This window comes from Podarcis gaigeae, assembly GCF_964106915.1.
Source record: "Podarcis gaigeae genome assembly, chromosome: 6".
In the NCBI taxonomy this organism is placed as follows: Eukaryota; Metazoa; Chordata; class Lepidosauria; order Squamata; family Lacertidae; genus Podarcis; species Podarcis gaigeae.
Window position 1 is genome coordinate 60375124 of NC_139682.1, and position 20176 is coordinate 60395299.

The 20176-nt window shown below is 39.7% G+C and overlaps 1 protein-coding gene across 18 annotated transcripts in view; it reads left to right on the plus strand.

The window, feature by feature from the left end:
• Positions 1-20176, plus strand: part of NFIA (nuclear factor I A) — a 412993-nt gene that overhangs the window by 378979 nt on the left and 13838 nt on the right. For 14 of the 18 annotated variants that reach the window (XM_083742775.1, XM_083742760.1, XM_083742773.1 and 11 more), the window contains one exon: positions 386-477. The exons of the other annotated variants lie outside the window; for them this stretch is intronic. In XM_083742775.1, coding sequence (XP_083598901.1) covers positions 386-477 — 92 coding nt within the window. The remainder of the gene's footprint in view (positions 1-385; positions 478-20176) is intronic. 18 annotated transcript variants of the gene reach the window in all.

The following is a 20176-nucleotide window of genomic DNA, read 5'->3' on the forward strand; positions in this document are numbered from 1 at the left end:
CTTGTTAATATCAACAATTATATTAGTAGAAAGTAATGTAACTAAGGGCATGGTCTCCATAGAATGAATGGTTTCCCTTCTTTTAAATTGTTTGTTTTTCATAATTATTTCACTAAAGTTTGTGTGTCTTACTCCAGACATTTTTTTTACCATGCCATTTTGTGTTGATAAGAAATACTGTTTCTTATTGCCCAATTATGTCCATATTTATATTGCCATCATTCAAAACCCAGTTTCCCCAAGTCAGATACTTGACCCCTCCAACGTGAGCTCATTCGTGTGTTCAGCATTTGTTTAGGTGGCTCCAAGACCGGTGTTGTTTTTGGTGTTGTCTGTCTGTGATCTAGTGCTGCTTCCTGAACGCATGTGTCCCTTCCCTTCACAGCCTACTCGACACCCAGCACCTCCCCTGCAAACCGATTCGTCACTGTTGGACCACGGGATCCAAGCTTTGTAAATATCCCTCAACAGACACAGGTGGGAAGCTTTCGACTTCTGCTTTGTTTGCTGTGCTGCTTGTTAACTCTTTGGTGCACTTTGGTGTTGCTCGAAAAGTGACATGTGTCTCTCCACCAGTCAGTTCATCTTCATGGTCTGAGTAACAGTGAAATGTCGTTGCCAGTATTTGTTTGTATGTTTTGTTTTCCAAAAAATCTTTAAACTTTAATCCTGTCTTTCTGACACTCACAATTCTCTTTCTGACACACAGAATTGTTTTTTCTGCAGCCCACTTTTTCAGGGCCTTTTATGGCAAGCCAAGACATTGGTCACTTGTGGTCACTTCCACAAGGGAAATCAAAATGTATAGCATGTCCCATTCTCTACACTTACATCAGATGCCATTATACGTGTTCAAACACTAATCTTTCCCCTCTTTCTAAGCTATACCATGCCCACTGTTGTCTTGTGCAAGAGGGACTTTGTATCTTCAAGAGAAGAACCCCAGGGCCATTTTTTCTCTTTGATAAACATGACAGTCAGCAGCTGAATTTATTAGATCATTCAAATTAATAGCCATATTTTAAAAGCAGCTGCTTCATGCATCATATGCTGTGTTAACCCAAATTTACAGTTTATTTTTTTAAATTCTTTTTAAAGCCCTCAAACTGAGGCATATATGGTTGTATTAAATGGAGTGCCAATGGAGTGCCACTGTTACAGCCCTACGTCAGTTTTGTCTCCTTCTGCTCTGGAGCTGGTTTTGAGGACATGTTTGGGGCTGCCAAGGAAAAGAGGTGAAAGTTCTCTTCTGCTAGTTCAAACCTCTTGCTCCAGTGGAATAGGAATGATGGATAGTGCCCAAAACAACATTATTAACAACATTTCTAAAAACTAGCCTAAGGCTAGCTGTAGGCATATGTACTTTGGAAATATGTCCAGATAATTGAAACATACTTCTGATAAAATATACTTAAATGTACTTGGGAGTTTGAGCTTGTTCCAGCACCTCGTCAGTTAGGCCAGGTGATACTCAGAGCAGTTTCTAAAGGCTTTATTACATATGGAAGTGATGTTGCCTTTGACAGTCCTAACCCAGTGGATCAAGAATTCATTAGAGGAAACAGAGCACAGAATCTAGGTTGAGATGGAAGATAATGGTTTTGTGTTCTGGTGCTTTCGCCAAGATTCATGATTTCTCGACTGCACAGAAAACCCATAAATTATCAGACCAAGCATCTTTGTTGCAGCTGCTGTGGCACTTGCACAGCAATAAAAATTCCACAAGCAGTTCCTTATACACACACATCCCTCCCAAAGAGTCATTTCTGGTATTTTCTAATTTCACCCAAAGAAGAGGAAGGTTTGGCTATTACATCAAATTAGAGAAGCCCCGTTATAAAATACCTACATACTCTCTCTCGTGTGTGTGTGTGTGTGTGTGTGTGTGTGTGTGTGTGTGTGTGTGAGAGAGAGAGTGAGAGAGAGAGAGAGAGTGTTTTACAGGAGATAACTTGACCCAAGATTCCCTGGATATTTTTACCCAACTGGTTTGCTATACTGATATTCAGTATATGTATTTGGGGAGTAAAAACTTTCACAAAGACCTCAGTGCTGCTCAGTGTAACATATTGATGCATACAGAGTATATTCAGAACTTTAACAAAGGAACTTTGGAATACATCTGATTTCTACAGGTGGGAGAAAAATTATTTATGAGACTGGGATCATAGGAGTGGCTAACAGAACACAAAGTTACCTCAAAGATATTGTGGAGGTCAAAGAAATGTCTTTAAAGATTTTGTTTTCAGTGTCAAGTGGAACATAAAAGTGAAAAACCACCAAGAGCATCAAGAATTCAGCCAACACTAGTTTGACCCCAGTGAAGTTGGAATAACCCTACCCTACTAAGACATTTTTAATAGCTGAATCAGAAGCTTGACCATTTTTTAAAAACTAATCTTAGACAAGGACACTGAATGTGCTTTTTCTGGGCCATTTCAAATTCCCAATTGTCAATTACGAAAATAGTTGTTGGCAGTTTTGTTAGCGACTAATTTGAGCCAGATGTTGAAAAATATTAAGGCTGTACTTAATATCCCATAATCATGAGGAAGGGAAGAATTAACAAGAGGAATTTGTGTTTAGGACAACCATAGCTTTTATTTAGAATGTTGTAATGGTTACCGTACAATGTTTTAAAGGTCAAGAGCAAGAAGCGTTTGGTTTCATTTGACAATTGAAATTTCAAATATAATCTTTTAGCATGAAGACCTATGACAAACTGCAATTCTGTTCTTCCTCCATAAAATTGAAACATACAACATGGACCAAATAGCACCTACTACAATGTCCTTATTCTGTTGCCATTTTCACACATGGAATACAGCCTGTGCCCAATGGTCTTAAATACCATTTTCTGGTAAGATGACAGTTCAAATGTTGCTTATCTTAGTGTGGAAAGTAGTTTGTGGGAAGCAGCTTACTACTGAGTTGTGCTGATATTCACCATGTCACTACAAAACACTCCCTCCCTTTCCTGGTTTGCAGGTCTGGTGACAATTACGAAGGCCACAATAGCAAATTGTGACATGTAGCAACATACTTGTATGGAGAGTGGCCTGCAGAAACTAACCTTAATTGTGGCCCTTGCAACAAATTCACCACCATAAGCTTACTGCACTCTGAGCCTACCACATCTCATGTTACAAACTATAGCTATTAGAGCAGTGGTGGCTAATCTGAGTCTTCCATATGTCATCTCCCATCAGCCTCAGCCAACAGAGCCAAAAGTCAGAGGTGATGCAATACTTCAATGTAATAGCACCCTACTTTGGGGGGGGGGGCTCCCTTCCCAATGCTAGGCTTGCCCCTTTGCTGTGTTGGTTTTGGCACCTGCTAGAAACATTTTTGTTTCCGCAAGCTGTCCCAAGCATGTAATTTTATTAAAGATAATGGTTTTAGGATTACTGATTTTAATTCATTTTTGAAAAATGTATATATATTGACTTGGTTTGTTTTTATTGGTACTTTCAATGAATATTTTAAATTTCCCTTTGTAGTCCCCTTAGAGGTTTGTTTTAATTGAGTAAGCAGTATACAGACTTCGTTAAATAAAATTTAAAAAGGGCCTGTAGCAGCTCAACAATGTCTAGAGGGCCCCATGTTTGCCACCCCTCCATTGGGGTATAACTTGCTGGTGTGGAAGGTGTCATAACGGGACTGCTCTCATGGATGAGTAGACCTTATCGTTCCCCCAGCTTGAGGTGAGCTGATACAAGAGGTTAAAGATGGTCCGTTTGAGAAATGGCTTTTCACAAGCAAGCAAACAGTAGCTGCAGTTCATCACACAGAAAACTGCAAGTTGTATCATGTTCACAAAGCATGTGAACTTACCCTCAGTAATGAAATCGATATATTCCAGGACTCAGACTGTGAGAGCACTGTCTGCTTTCTTGCTGACTTCTCCATTTGCACTGTTTGGTAAGGGCTCTCCTTTATAGCTACATGGATAGAAGTGGTTAAACTGTGTTGGATTTCAAGCCTTCTCCGCATTGAACAAGGTCACAGAAAGTACACCAGCAACTCGGAGAATATTTTAACTCTTCAGGGTCTGTTTTTATTGGTTAGGCAGTAGAAAGCCGCTTGGCTGTCTGCTTTTCCACCGCTCAGCCTCCCTTCAAGTACCTCCTATTTAACAGATGTACAAGAAAAGTTTTCACATGCTTTTACATTTAAATTGTAATGTTTATTTTGTGGCCTCATAACTTTAAGCAGAGAGGTATTTTAAAGCAAGCTGTTTGAACCTACAGTCCTGTGCTCAGTTATTCAGTACTTCAGCAGCCCTGTGCGCACTTACTTTGAAATAAGCCCCATTGAATTTGATTCTGTTTAAACAGACATAAGTCCCTTTGATTGTATGGGGCTTCCAGATCAGATTGCTTAGGATGCTATAATTTTCATATTTGTTCTTACTGTTTAGGGGTAGACAAGACAAACCGTATTTCCATTGGTCCGATTTTAACAACTCATTGTAAATTTGCCTTCAAAGAGCAAGACACTAAGTGTTTGAGCACTAATGGCTGCAATTGTAAACAAACTGACGCAAAATTATGAACATGATAGTAATCAATAGTGCATATTTCTATTGACTAGATAACCTTGGTATGATTAATTGTTTAAGATGTAAATAATTTAATTCTGAAATTTGGGGTAAAACGAAAACCTGCAAGCAGTTTATCTTGAGTTTTAAGTTATACCAGATATTTCCTTTTAGTACAACATCTAAATTCAAAATGGAGATGTTCTCTTTCTTCCAAACCTTGCAAATAATTGAGGGGCTGGGGTTGCTGCAGATTTCAATTAAGGGATGTGTGAGAGAAATTGTATGTGTGAGAGAGAGGAGGGGGGAGAGAGAGAGAGCTGTCTTATTTGTAAAGGAAATACTATCCCATGTAGATAGTCATCCACTGAAAATATTCAGTCCACTTTCCCCTGACATCTAATACCAAGGAATGTACCACATGCAACCCAAGTGATATTGGAAGTGTTGCAACTCCTTTATAGAAAGTCAAGCGGAAATGGCAGACTCTCCAGTTACTGAGTCCTAAACTACAGACTCTACCTTGACTGCCCCCCTCCCACAACATGTTCATATGGAATAGTGATTTATGTGGTCCTTCTCCAACAGGCCATCAGGAACAGCTGCATGGACAGTCAACAAGACACTGAAAAATCCCCACGTTTTCTATCGCTTGCTTCCTTGGTTTCTATCTCACCATGAGATTAGGAACATACGACGCATCACATGGCCCTACTCTCACTTTCTATCCTTTCTAAATTCCAGCACAAGAATAAGTACTTCTGGAGCTGATGTTTCTGTCTAGCTTGGTCTGTGAGGGCTTAGACATTTTTCTCACCTTGGGGAAGCTACTAAAGGAAGTTTGATACCACTGTGGAGTTTGCAGCCAACTCTTTGGAAATGGGAGGAATATGAACTTAGTCTATATATAGAAGGTGCAGGGAAGATATATGCCACAAATATCTTTGAAAATAATAACACGGGATTAATTTTATGGGCAAGTGCCCCTTCTTTCAGAGCAACACTCATCACCTTTTTTCTTGATTGGAGCCAGCTTAATTGCCAACAGTTAAACTATTCAAGTTTTCTTTATTATTGCCCCTTTCACCTTCCCACTCTGTTTGGTTGGTAATGTCCCTATAAAATATTTTTAAAAATATATGTTAGAGTAAGGCACTTGATTTGAAACCGGATTCTGTTAGCCTCCTATATAATTAAACTCGAAGAGTCTTCCCCCTACCCCAAAGCATGGGCGTAGCCAAGGGGGAGCACCGCCCCTCCCCCGATCAAGTAAAACAATATAATTAATTAACTGACCAATCAGATTGGTTCTGCCCCCCCCAACAAAGATCCTGCCCCATCCAGCAAAGTCTCGCTCCCCCCTCCCAACAAAAATCCTGGCTACGCTCATGTTTCTAAGCTGGCTTTATGTTTTTCAAGCAGCTTTTCCTCCCCCCCCCCCTTTCCCCTTTTTTGGTTACTGCAGACATTTATTTGTATAGCAAATTAGGAACAATAAACTTCTGTCTGATTTATTGTGTGTTACCTCAGTTAGTTAGGGTGTAGTGCTGATAACGCCGAGGTTGTGGATTCTGTTTCCATATGGTCCATCTGCATATTCTTGCATTGCAGGGGGTTGGACTTGATGATCCTTCCAACTCTATATTCCAATCTATATTCCAACCTATATTCAATGATTGTGAAGGTTGGAAATGAGCAGATATAATGAATGGACCAATTTCTTCCGAAGTAATTCTCCTTAGGCAGCCTAAACCTCTCTTAACTAAACTATTATTTTTACAAATATTGCACTCAGTTTTGTATTGTTAATATGTGGCAAATACTTAAAGCTTTGTGCAGGATAAGAACTTGATTTAACTGCACATAGACACAGGTATCACTAGCAGCCCCGAAAATAAATTACTATTATTATTAAAACTTAATAGTCACATGTCCCTAAGTGACTTATATTTAAAACCATAAATCCATAGGAGCTTGGGCAGCACACTAACACTAAAACAGAATCAACTTAGTCAAGCAAGGGCCTGGGCAAAAGGTAAATACAGAGATATCAGTAAAGATGCCAGGCAGAGCATTCCACAGATGAGGAGCCACAACAGAGAAGGCCCTGTCCCTTATCATCCTGAGAGGATGGATCTGAAAGGGGCCTCAGATGAAGATCTAAGAACCAGGTAGGTTAATATTGGGAGAAGCATTCCAGAAGTTATTGCAGGGGCAGACTTCGTTAATATGGTGTCCTGAGCAAGGACCCCTCCCTCTGAATATATCTTATTTTTGCAACAACTCCTTTTTTTGTGCCCACTCATCTCAGCACCCGGGGAGGACGACCACCAGCACTGACCTAAATCCAGTGCTGTTATTAGAGTCCTGAGCCATGAGGAGCTTTAAAGGTCAAAATCAGCAAAATTGAACTCAGGAGTGTACGTCAGCCAGTGTAACTGGAATAGAATGGATGCTTTATTATCTGTTTTATTATAACACAGTTGGGCAAGCTGTGTTCTGCACTAACTGAAGCTTCCAAACCATTTTCAAAGGCAGTCCCACATAAAGCACAGTCCAGTTCTGAGCTTACCAGAGCATAGATGACTAAAGTCAAATGATCTCTGTCCAGATAGGGTCATAGCTTGGGACACCAGCCTAAGCTAGTGGAGAACACTCCACAGTACCAAGCCCACCAGTGCCTCAAGTGACAGAAGTGGATCCAGAAGAACCTCCAAACTAAGAATTTCAGAGTGACTGTGACTCCCATCTAGAGCAGGTCACATAGCACCCAGCTAGACAGAGGAACCACCCACTAATGACATCTCCGTTTCAATTTATTGGCCACCATTCAGTCCACTATCACAACCGAGCACTGATTTAAGTACATCCACTGCCTCACCTGAAGAAGATGAAAAGGAAAAACAGCTGTGTGAGAGTAGCATAGTGACTCCCAAACTCTGCGTGAATCCACAGTTTCAAGTAGATAAGAAACTTACTTTAGTGTTTGCCTTTGGAGCCAACAGCCCCCTTACCACAGCAGCACATGGGGACAGCTAGATCTTGGTTATAGAACTTACAATGTGCTTGGAAAGGGTCTCTCCAGGTAGGGCTCAGAAACACCCCTATATGAAAGCCTTGAGAGTCACAGCCAGTCCCTACTGGGCAAGGTAAATCAATGGTCAAATAGCCGTGCCATAGTTAAATTGCCAAAGGACACAGAATTTGCCATTGGTTCATGGAGATTCAGAGACACAGACCAAATCCCAAAAATGATGGTGCAGGATATGAATGATGATCAGGGTTGGGGTTTTTTTTTCCTAGAAAAAGAGGTGGGGGAATTTGCTGAGCACCCACCCAAAGTTGAGCTTTGGAGGGGGGGGCAGCCAAAGTTGTTGAGCACCTACCTTCTGCTGACCTCCACAGCCACAACCACTGCACCAACACAATCATTGCTCCGCACAGCCCCAACCTCAAAAACTGACAGAACGCATCAAAGAGGTCCCAGAACTCAGTTCTGGTGAGTTCTGGCTAAAAAAAGTCCTGAGGATGATGAAGCATTTAAAGGAAGGAGACCCTACCAGGGATAAATGTGGAATAACATTGGGAAGGGCTGTGGCTCAGTGATGGTGCATTGGCTTTCTATACAGAGTCCAAAGTTTGATCCCTGGCATCTGTAAGACTGGATATATTCCCTGTCTGATATCCTAGAAGGCAGCTGCCTGTCAGTGTAGACTGTTCTCATTTAGCTGCATCAGTGTAAGGCAGCTTCTGATGTCCCTTTGTTCCTATAGCACTAAAGTCAGATTTATAAGGAAGTAATGGGTACCTTTTCTGTTTTCTTTCATATCTTATTGTGCTGTGGTATTAGTAGTGAATATAATCGGTTGTTTACTGCCCAGCCAAGAAGTCTAAATGGTGGTTCTGTCCGGAATCTCTGGTATTTAAGTTCTAGCCCAGTGGATTTTCCCATAAATATTGTAAAGAATCATTATTCTAGAGAGCACCCGTCAAGAAGGACATGATTAAGTGCGAGGCATTTCTCTTCCCAAGAAAGTGGTAACTAATGGCACAATCTACTGTTAGTCCTTCTGTGAATATTCATTAATTGCAAGGAAGAACTTCCAAGTGGGTTGTTAGAAATACTGATTTATTGTCAAATCAATAAAGCTTTAAAAATAAAAATAAACACTGTATGGGTGATCAAAGCAACTTTAAAACAAGTTAGCACTGTATCTCTAAGGAAGTTCTAAACTTCATAGCACTTTCTTTATGAAAGGTATTGGTTTGTCAGCCATGCAGGTTAATGATTAATGGGGCTAGAAACCCACCCTGAACTATCTGTTTGGTGTTTGATTGTTGTGGCCAGCTAAAGTACTACAGAGTTTATAGATTCTCTGATTTCTGCTTAAAATCGTCTCTTACGCAGCTGCAATTTCTTTTTGCCATATACCTCCATTGTCCTGCCGAACATACATGAGAGAGTCGAACTGCAGCTATGCATTCTTGGCTATATATTTTTCCTTTTCCTTTTTGATTTTCTGCTCTCCACTTTCACCTCCCCCACCAACCTCCACTGCAGATAATGGTGTATTGGATTAGCCTTCCTTGCTGCTGCATCAGATCCCGATCGATTTATTGACTCTGTCAGAGAGGCTAGTACAGTAATTGTTACAAGAGCAGAATGGAAAGCAAGAACATGTCCACATAAAAAATAAAAATGACATTTTGTTCTTTCTTTACCTTCCCCTTTTTCCTTACACTATAGATCTTGATGTGTATACGCAACAAGAGACCACTTAAATTAACCCATTACTTCTACATTATTAATTGTGACAGTTGGGGTGCTACATGATTACAAACATATTATTGAAAACATTGATCTCACTCTACTGGGGTGCATTTTAGTAGTTTTTTTGGGGGGACTGGCTTCTCTGATGGTTGTGTCAGGGTATCACTGAATCACATTTCCTTGTTGGCATTAGGTTATCAATATGAAAGATAGTTGAACTGCATAAAATAGTGAATCGCAATAAAATGGTAACAAAGAGACTGAAACCCCAATCCTATATGTGTGCATAACTGCAATGGGCCATGTAGCAGCTTGCAGCTGTGTTGGTACAATGACAACCTGCACTGTGCTAGTAGAACAGACCTATCGCCCTGTGCTGTGTATTCATCACAATCCTGTTACAGTTCTAGTCCTATGATAGCTGAAATGTGTTGAATATGAATCATCCATAATCTTTTTTCTTTTCTTTTTTTAACCTTTTTTTGCCAAAGAACTGTTTTTCTGCTTTAACGTAATGTGATGTCCTGGGATCAGCCCACACCAGTCATAGATCATAATGTTATGCTGGCACATTCTATTTTTTATTATTGCAGATACAAATGAAGCTTTCATTAAACTGCACATAAATAAGCAGATATATCAAATGCCATACTTTAGGAATCCTAAAAATTAGCTTTTGCTATTGCTCAGAGGAGAAAGCTGCTGGCAAGCTGCATGTTTATTCAGAAATTAGATGCAATGAATTAAATGGGATTTAGTGCCAGGTTAGTCAGCACAGGATACACCTTGGTCGTAGGAAAAATTATAACGCTTCCCCCAGCATACATTTTGCCAGGATTAGACTTTAAGAAACCAAGCACTTGACAAGGGTTATTAATGCACTCGCCCATGTAGCAGTTCCAGTGAAATCATCTGGGAGGGAAGATTCCATTGGCACCATTCATTCAATCATTCATTCATTCATTTTATTTGTTTGCCACTTTTCCACACACACAAAATAATTCACAAAGCAATTTGCCACAAAGAAACAGGGAAGCATTTCAAACAAAAACGATTTCATAATAACATAGTGAAACAAAAATATAATAACATACAATACTATACAATAACTTACAATACAAAACATCCAATTCTATAAATATAACAAGATTACTTAAACAACAAGCAGCATCCCAACAGCAAAAATAACAAGTGAGCTTCACCATTTCACCTTCGTCCTAAAAACACCCCTTCCATGATGCTGCTCACAGTCAGTCTCCTGCAGACCACTCTTCTTTACCAAATCAGTCCAAGAGCTGGTTGCCTTAAAATCCAATATACATTAAAACAAATGTTTGGAAAAACAGGCTGGAAAAAATAACAAACCAGCAGAATCAACCTATTGTTCAAACTGTCTTCTAGTGATAGAAATATGCAGCTTGCAGTCAATAATATTCATATTCTAATAAATATGAATGTTAGGTTTTTGCACGGAACACTTCTCAGATCACCAGCAGCCTTCATAAACATTTCTCAGGCTATGCAACTGATAAAATAGATGATTGCAAAGCAAACCAGATACATGAATTATTACCTATAAATGTACAAGCTAAACAATATTTTTATTTCTTTAGCTAATTTCTTTTTAAAAAATGTACTAATCTGTGCAGTATTTTTATACATTTCCAAGGATCTCTGATGTATTTGGGATATGAAAAGTTACTGGAAATTTTAGGTTGCACTGTAAAGTCACTGGGTGTGTTTTTATTAAATTCCACAAATACAGTTAGTTCATTTTTGCAACAAATTATTTTCCTTTTTTTTAAAAAAAAAACAGTGCTTATATTCTGCTTGAAAATAAATGTACAAAGAAAACTGAGTAATTTCCATCTTTCAGTGAAGTAAGGACAAAGGTCAAAATACCCATTTTCCTGGCAGGCAATAACCACAAGTACAGTTATAGTCTAAAAACCATCCCCGTAAAAACAGTATTGTGGCACACCATAATGTATTATTTTTGAAGGATTCCAGAACAGTTTTCCTCACTTAATAAGTAGCATGCCAGGTTCTTCTCTCCCTCTGCAATCAGAAATAACTTTGGAAACATATAGAAAGCCAGCTGATTGCAAGCTGTGTTTGCTCAGCTAAAAATTGTAGGCAATACGCAGAGGAAGTAGTACATGCTTCAATTCTGGAAGTGCTTAAGTTGTCTAATTTCAGTTGGGATTTGGCCTTGTCTAATTTCTCTAGTTAGTGCCCAGTGCCTAAAATATTGCACTCAGTTTCTTGTGGCCAAGCCTCATTTCTTAAAATTTAGGGCTGTAAGTATGCACTTGGTTGAAGCCAATTAGTGGGATTGTGATTAACCCCATGCCACTATAAGTGGACAGGTCATTTTTGTCCAAACTTGCAACTGACTGAATTGACAGCAAGATCTTGAATTTCAAACATCTGATATAAGCTAATGAAGTGATTCAGAATCATGAGATGTGACCATTAATAGATGCTGGAAGTGGAAATGTGTGTGTTGATCCCTTCAAAGAGTATAATTATGATTACTGTCATAACAATAACTATTAATTCAATTCACTTGGTATGCTACATACTGTTAAAACACAACACTAATAATTAGTCTGACTTAATGCTAGTAAATAGTTTTACTTTACCCCCGTGTGATGCCTGATAGGTTTGATGCAGACTTCACCTTATGTTGAAATAAGGCCTCCTTCCATTTACAGAATAATTATTCACCCTGAACCCAACACCCTGCCCCACTTTTCCAAAGTTTTAAATTAATAAATAAACAGTAACTAGAACTGCAATGTTTAGTCAATTATCAGTTAAGAAACCTTTTGACTGATTTATTTTGCAGCAGGTTTTATTTTTAACAAATTGTTGAGTGCTTTCTGTAAAATTACTTAAAAGAATTGCAGCTAATGGGATGTTGTATGTGTATCACCTAAAAGCAGAGAAATGGATGCTGCTTCTCCTCCCCAGACTGTTTACTTTATTAATATGCAGATTTAATAGATTAATAATTAACTGAGTGAAGCTTAACCTACTAAATATCCTAAGATTTCTTTAATTGTATGACAGCTCTAATAATGGACAATGGTCAGTCTTAACTTTTGGGGAGGGGGTGTTCAGTTAAATGTCTGTTATGAATTGCCCTTGACTTTAATTGTCCTTTTTGGATGACTCTCCAGATCCTGCCCCTCAATACTGCCTACGTTTTTCATGTTGTTCCAGGATCTTCACTACACAGTGTCCTTTGATAACCAAGGACAGCTCTGGTGGACTCCTCTAGACATTTCTATCCAGACCAGAAAGTCACTGCAGTGTAATGTGAGATGTGGCTTCCTTTGACCCTGAAAGCTCCGCATATTGCCACTATCTAGGCAGACCGGGGGGGGGGGGGGGGAGTTAGACCCAGAAACTGTACAAGATTGGACTAATATCATGACCTTGGTCCAACTAGAAGCAGTCAAATAAAGCAGAAGTAGCTTTATAGGGGCAGGGTGTGTGTCAAAGGGAATTATAGTCTGAATTCCACCCTTTCGCATGCAAATTAAACATTATTTAACACAAGCAGTTGCTCCATTAACACTTTGGCCACAGAGGAATGCCCCTTCTACCATGGAAATGTGTTACCAAGCAGTAAGAGTCTTGGCAGATCACTTACGGTAATAATTTTTTTCTGCCTGCTGCAGCAGTTATAATGCACTATGTTGGAAGATGGGTGGTGGTTGTTGTTGTGGTGTGTGTAACAACAACAACAACAACAACAACAATGAAGCAATTAAAAATCAATATGAATTTTTAATATGGACATGCCGCAGACCAGCTGAATGAAGCTTATGGATTACTGATGGTCCATGGACCACCGTTTTGGAAGCTCTAAAGCATTTTAGGTAGTATAGCTAAAAATGACAGGCTTTAGCCACTTAGTCATTGGTGCATCCTGTTGACTGCCTATTTCTTTGAGAGGGACACTGTGTGTGTGTGTGTGTGTGTGTGTGAGAGAGAGAGAGAGAGAGATATGTATGTTTGCACATCCAATTAAATCTACATAGCTCCACATCAATGTCATCTTGGGTATAACACCATTTCCTTCCTTCAGTGAAGGTGATAACCCTTATTCTGTACCTACAGCAAAACTGCTGATTTTGACAAAATGCTAGATATTTATTTTATTTTATTTTGCAAAAACATCTATTTTGAGAACTGCTGTTTGTTTTCTCTTATACTTCAACTCTCCCTAGGGTCCCAAAAATGGGCCTTGAGGATTTTTTCCTATTCATGGGTACAGAACTAAAGAAAAATAGGCAACATTCTGATATGTCTCATCACATGTCTAAACACAATAGTTTATTGATGTGTACCGACCACTTGTTTGTGAAATAATAATAGCTGTATTTAGACATTTTTTCCTTGTTGCACTCCTAAGATGCATAGTGTGTGTTTTTTTTAAAAAAAGTCTGTTTGTAGATAACTTGCTTTGGGAGCCCAGCCTTTGGTTCAAACTGAATAAAACTGCAAGTACAGTCTTGAGAGCTTGCTAACAAAGGATTTTGCAAAACTAACAAAAGCGGAAAGTGCAATGAAGAACAAAGGGTTAGACTGTGGTGAAAGTACAAGCTGGTTGTTATAACACTGGGGCTGTTAGGATAAGTTATGTTCCTTTAAAAAAAAGTGTAATATTTTAACTGTAATGCTATATGCAAATAATTAAGGATATATTGTTCTACCTCCTTCCTTCCTCTTCTCTTGGTTATGTGGAAACTTTTAATACTGGAGCTTGAAATTTGTGCCTCTGGGTCTCAAATGCCTGAGAAAGCACTGCAGGCTGTAACTGCAGAACATTCCTTTGGTGGGCCCTGGAAACAGAGCAAGCTAGCACAAGAGAAGTTCAGAGAGATCACATGTAAATGAAGGCTGGCTCTAGGCTCCCAAGGAGCATTTTATTTAGTTTAAATTTGAACTTGAACTTTTAAATGCATTCCAATGGAACTGGACAGAAAGTATTGCTGGGTGCAGCGGGAAACCATTTTGCTCTGAGTACAGCCTCCTTGCAAAAGAGGTTGTTAACAGAGCCGGGGGGGTGTAGTTTTATATCCCAGACTTCCATAAAAACACACAAAGTGTGAAGAGGAGACACATTTCCAAACACTCAGAAAGAGGTGATGGGCTGGGGAGGAGGATTCCCTGGCATGTAACCAAAGCATGTGTGTGGATGTATGTGTATATATGGCAAAACAAAACTGCCATGTACAGTGTGACTGAACTCTTACAGTGAAGGAACGTACTGTGCACTGACATGTGCTCTCAGTTCTGCAATTCAAAGCAAGTCTTGGTTACTACTAAACTTACCATATTGAAAAGGAGCGCAGTTGCAGGCTGAGTGTCATAAGACAGATTGACACTTGGCACAGCCCAGATCAGTGGTCCTTTATATATGATTATCTGGTCCACCATACATAGTCATGCTGGTCCTATACCACCAGCGCATTCAGAGGAGCGCTGTGCACCATTCAACAATGCACACAGAAGGCTCCTCTATTTCAATGAGACCTTTTCTTATTACTTTTAAAGTTATGCTCTTCATCAAACAAAAGCTTGCCAATAACTTTCTATGTAGCGGGTGAAGAAGAAAAAAAAGTGTGTGTGTGTCCGTCCGTCCCCCTTGCCAGGGCCTGTGCACCTGCATGAAATCCCTGTATAGTTTGCCAATTAAGTGGAGGCTCTGAAAAGACTCAGTCTGCGGTTCTGTAGTTTAAATTAAGGGCATGAGATTTTTAGTGCATTAATCTCATACCATTTAGAATGCAAGCATATCCCGACTTTTCATCTGTGTTTTAGACGTCCTGCAAGTAGATGGAGGCAGAGTGCTTGTATTCCAGTAAGAAAAACCTTATGACTAACAACAGCTCGTAAGCAACACTTTGGAAGTCTCTGAAAGATTTCATCTTTCTTTCCACTTAATCCCCTTGCTGCTGTACTTGAGTTCTCAAGTAACTTTGATAGTGCAGGCTCACTTTAATGGGTACAATCTATTTTTCATGACAAAGCAGGAAATAAGCTGTCTTTCGTGGGGAGGAGGAAAGATTTACAAAATGTAATCATTGTTGAAATATTCCCTTTGAACTAGCTTGTCCGCAGGGGTGTCTGGCTCCCAATATCCCAGTTTCTTTAGAACACCCTTACTAGTTCTTCCCGCAGATCAGGTACACTGGTGGTTCACTTCTTTGATGTCTTGAATGAATGAAAGAAAAGCATAATAAAAGGGAGCTGTTGATCAAGCATAAAATACTCTTTAAGCTGACAGAATGGCAGAGTTAACACATCCTAAGCTGCTTTTAGTTTTTCCCTTTTCCCCCTCACATTTTCCTGTGCTTTGTGTACAGTGGGGGTTTGTATTTTTCCCCCAAAGCCTCTGATCTATGTAGTATGCCGTCCTATAACAAAACCAGAATAGGATTGTTTCTTTCTCTTGTTTGCTTGACTACTTTTTCTTTTTCTTTTCCTTCTTCTCACCACCTCCGCCTAAAAATTCTGAAGTTAACTATTACTGTGACTGGCTTTGAACGTGTGACATGAAAGTTTGGGCCATTAATTTAAAGTAAACTTGGCAATAAACACAACTATTCCTTTTCTTCTGCAGAAGCATGTGAGATTTTCCTCATAAGAATTTTAATCTTTATCTTAAAAGTATAAGGTTTGATCATTTTCTTTCATAGCAAAAAGGTGAAAGTTTTCTTCCCATAGCTCTAATTTATATCATAAATTCCTTTGCCTAATGTATACACCGTATTCAAAGTGACACTCGGTCTTGCTTGCTTGGATTACATTCAAACCCTTTCCCTCTGATGGTTCTATATATTATATTTAGACTAAAGGCAACTGTGTTGCAGTTCGACCAACCTTTAATTCATTTTTCAGAATTCAGACACAGAAGATCCTTGACTTGGATTTACGCATTGTTACAAAGGAAACTTTCTGAACTACTCAGTAGATTAGCAACCAGCAGCAAGAATTGCTGCATGATTAATTTTGTGCTAGGTTTTTGGAGGGCACCTGCTTTCCATGACTGCTGCCACTGAGAAACACAGCTCCCCATTGCGGGGCACCTGAAAGAGGAAGAAGTTGCGCCACTTCAGTCTCTTGGAAATGGGGTACTTTGCTTCCCATTCAGAAAAAAAGGGAAAGGCAGCATTAGTATTACCAGTGAACTGGTGTGCTAAAGACATGTTACTATAAAAACTGAGCTCACAACCCTTTTCCAGTGTAGTGCACTCTCTTTCTATTTTATATATGCTTTCAACCTTAGTTGTTGGAAGGAAGTCCTGTTATAGAGCTATAGGATGAAGTTCAACACAGTTCACTACATTTAGTTTCCTTCAAAAATATGTGTATATTTTGCTTTGAGAATTTTGTGCCTTTGGGGAAATTTCCACCTCTTTCTTTTAAGATGTTCAAAGTACACAACTGTATACTACCAAGACTGTTATTTAGGGAAATGGGGGTCTTCCATCCCTTTTTGCTGGATCTGGCCATTCATCCATCTAGTCCAGCATCCTATTCTCACAGTGCCCAACCAGGGGCATTCTCCCCTTCTGCTGTATCTAGAAACTGGTGTTCAGAAGCATACTGCTTCCAGCAGTGGAGGAAGAAATAACCATTGGCATTGATAGCCACTGATAGCCTTATCCTCCATGAAAATTAAACATTTGTCATTGTGTTCAGTTGAACATCCTTAAAGCCCATTTCATACCTTTGTCTTCACACCTGGAGTTGTTGGGTGTGGGACTTGCAATGTGTGCCCCATCCCTGGTTTTGCAGCTCACATACTCAGCTGAATGCCTGAGCACAGCTTAAACCTATGTATGAATGTGTTCAAAGATTCATACCATTCCCTTCTAGCAAAGTTAGATTCAGAGTCAACTTTCAAAATAAAATAAAACAATAAAATACCAACAGCTTTAAATCAGCAATATATCAAAATAGCATAAAATCATATAAGAAGACAACAATATAATATGAATGCATGTGTCCTTCAAGCCTGGAATGAAGCCGAGGCCAACTTATTTTGATTTAGCCTAACTTTCCTATGCTCTCAATCAGTGCCGGCCCAATCTTCACTACAGTGAAGTTGTCCCTCATAAGTGCTGATCAGCAATATCCCTTTTTCTATAAATTGAGCAACATGTTGAGGTGAAAAAAATGTGACGCTATGTTTTGGGGTTGCATTTCCATGCAAGATCACAACTATTGCATGAGAGCATTGCCCCCCCCCCAAACGTGGCTCTGATAAAAGCACTTTTTCGAGGCGATATCACAGTGCCCCAAAAGGCCATCGTGCTTTCACGTGAAAAAATGGGGTGTCATGGTTTCCCCGGGACAGCTGTGATGTGCCACAAAGCCCCCCTTTTCAAATGTCATCTCCACCATAAATGAACAAGATGAGCTTATAACTAAGGTTGGCGCCAGCTTCACCTCTGTTGTGAGGGTATTTCACAACCAGGAAGCAATTGCTTTGAAAGACCTTCAAGGCTTATGTAGTCTATTGCCTCATAGCCCTAGCATCTTAGCTGCAATGTCAGGACAATAATACTGATGTATCTTCTAATAGTACAGATATATCTTAATACTTTAAAAATGAGCATTCTAAACTACTATATTAATGTTGTTGAGGCCATCAAAAAACCAGGGTAGAATCATACAGACTTAAGTGTTCCAGTCCTCTGAACTCTGCAGGCTATTCAGTCCCAGAGAGTTCCCTCTATGGCACTGGTGATGAGCCTTTTTTCACCGAAAGGTCATGTTCCCTTCTGGGCAACCTTTGAAGGCTTACATGTCAATAATGCACAGAGCCAAAGGCAAAGATAGGCAGCACAACAAATGTGAACTGTACCTTTTGTACAGTAGGCTAGTTTCTTCACACTCACACATCACTCTCTTTCTTTCCTCCATCCAGGCAAGCAACAGACATTATGGAGTTAAAAGACACATTTCAGTCAGACAAAGACACTCAAGGAAAGTGTGAAGCAGAGCCTGTGGTGGTTGTAGCCTGGTTAGAGGGTGGGTGGGAAGGGATATTGCCTGGGCTAGAATATGGAGGACCAGACCGAGAGGCCCAGAGGGCTTCATTTGGCCCTGGACCAGAGGTTCTTTGTTCGTGTCCTAGAGAATGATAGCCCCCAATGACACCAGTCAAATCCACAGCCAGTGCACCACCACAGAAAGACCCTGGCCTGGCTTATCACACCTTACTTTGGGTGGGACCCCAGGAAGGGCCTCCACTGGAAACTTGATACATGGGCAGGTTTATATAGGAAGAGGTTCTACTTCAAGTACCTGAGTTCCAAGTCATTCAGAGCCTTATGTTTTAAAGTCAACACTTCAGCTAAGGCCCTGGTAACCTAAAGCCAATGTGGAGTAGAGGTTATATTACTGGACTAAGACCTGGGTTGTAAGTTCCCATTCAGCCATGAAGACCACAGAGTGACTTAGGGCCAGTCACTGCCTATCAGCCAAACCTACCTCACAACATTGCTGTGAGGATAAAATGGGGAGAACTATGTGTGCCACCTTGAACTTCTTGGAGAAAATGTTGTCTATAAATACAGTTAATAATAGCAATGAGACTTGGCCTAATCTTTGTATCTCATCCTAACCTACTGCATAGAATTATTGTAAGGGAAATTGTGTTGGTGAGAGGGGGGATTGCACATGCCCTGTATGCCACCCAATCTCTTTGGAAGAGAAGGGAAATTTTTGTAAATCAATAAAAGGCTTTAGTTATGAATGCATTTGGGGGAAATAAAATATAGCCTATGGAGTTTGTCAGAGAACATTCTGAATGTATTAATGTCCTTAAATAACCCATTTTGCTTTGAGAAGCAAGCCAACTTGTCACACCCAGTTCTGGATTCCACATTAACAACCTCCTTCCGCAGCATTAAACTTTGCCCTTGAGGACTTCTTTTTACTTTCTTCTATCCTTCAGTTACCACTTCTGTTTGTTTTGTCTAATATGTCATTATTTAGGGGGATACACAGATAGAAATCTTTGGAACTGGGCTAGTTTGGGTTTGAAAATATAAATTTTCAGAGCCAAAAATAAAAAGACAGGCGTTTTAAAGATTATTTGAATAACCTTTTGGCCTATTTCTGTGCTGCTAGCACAGTCAAAACGTGTACTAGAGAATAAATGTTTCTGTTCTCTTTGAAATATTCTGAACTCCAGGACTGGTGTTTTTTCAATGTTCTTTGAATCCCAAAGAAAGACTTGCCAGGAGGTTTCTTTTCTTTCTTTTTTAAGTCCCCTTCCGCAGCTAGCCCTGGATATAGGCTGACATTCTCAAAGCAATGTAATTGCCATTTCAGACTTCCTGTTTAGGATTCAGTCAAGTAGATATTGTTTATGGTTCATAAAACCTTACTACTGTGAGGATTTTAGGACACTGGCAGTATAGAGCCTCAACTTTCATAGTGCTGTAAATTAGGGAGGGGGGAGTGTGATAATACTCCTCTGAGGACATTAAAACAGAGCTCAGCAATGGTTAAATGGAATTTTATAAGCACATTCAGTGTGGAACTGTTTTGCATTACATGAGTTGAATACCTTAGAGATGACACACATCTGCAGGCACTTTATTAAATCCTTAGTCAGCACTTTTCAACCTGATGAGATTACTTCTTCATTTGACTGGAGAAAGGAAAGTGGAGATCTTGTACTGGACTGCAGAATTCTTCTTGATGTTTCACCTTGAGCATGGGAGGAAGGACAGTAAAATCCATTTTAGGACAACACAGAATTGTAGTAGCCCCAGGTATGGGCAAAAAAAGAGAGAAGTTTTAATGCAGGCCCAGTAAATGGTCTGGGC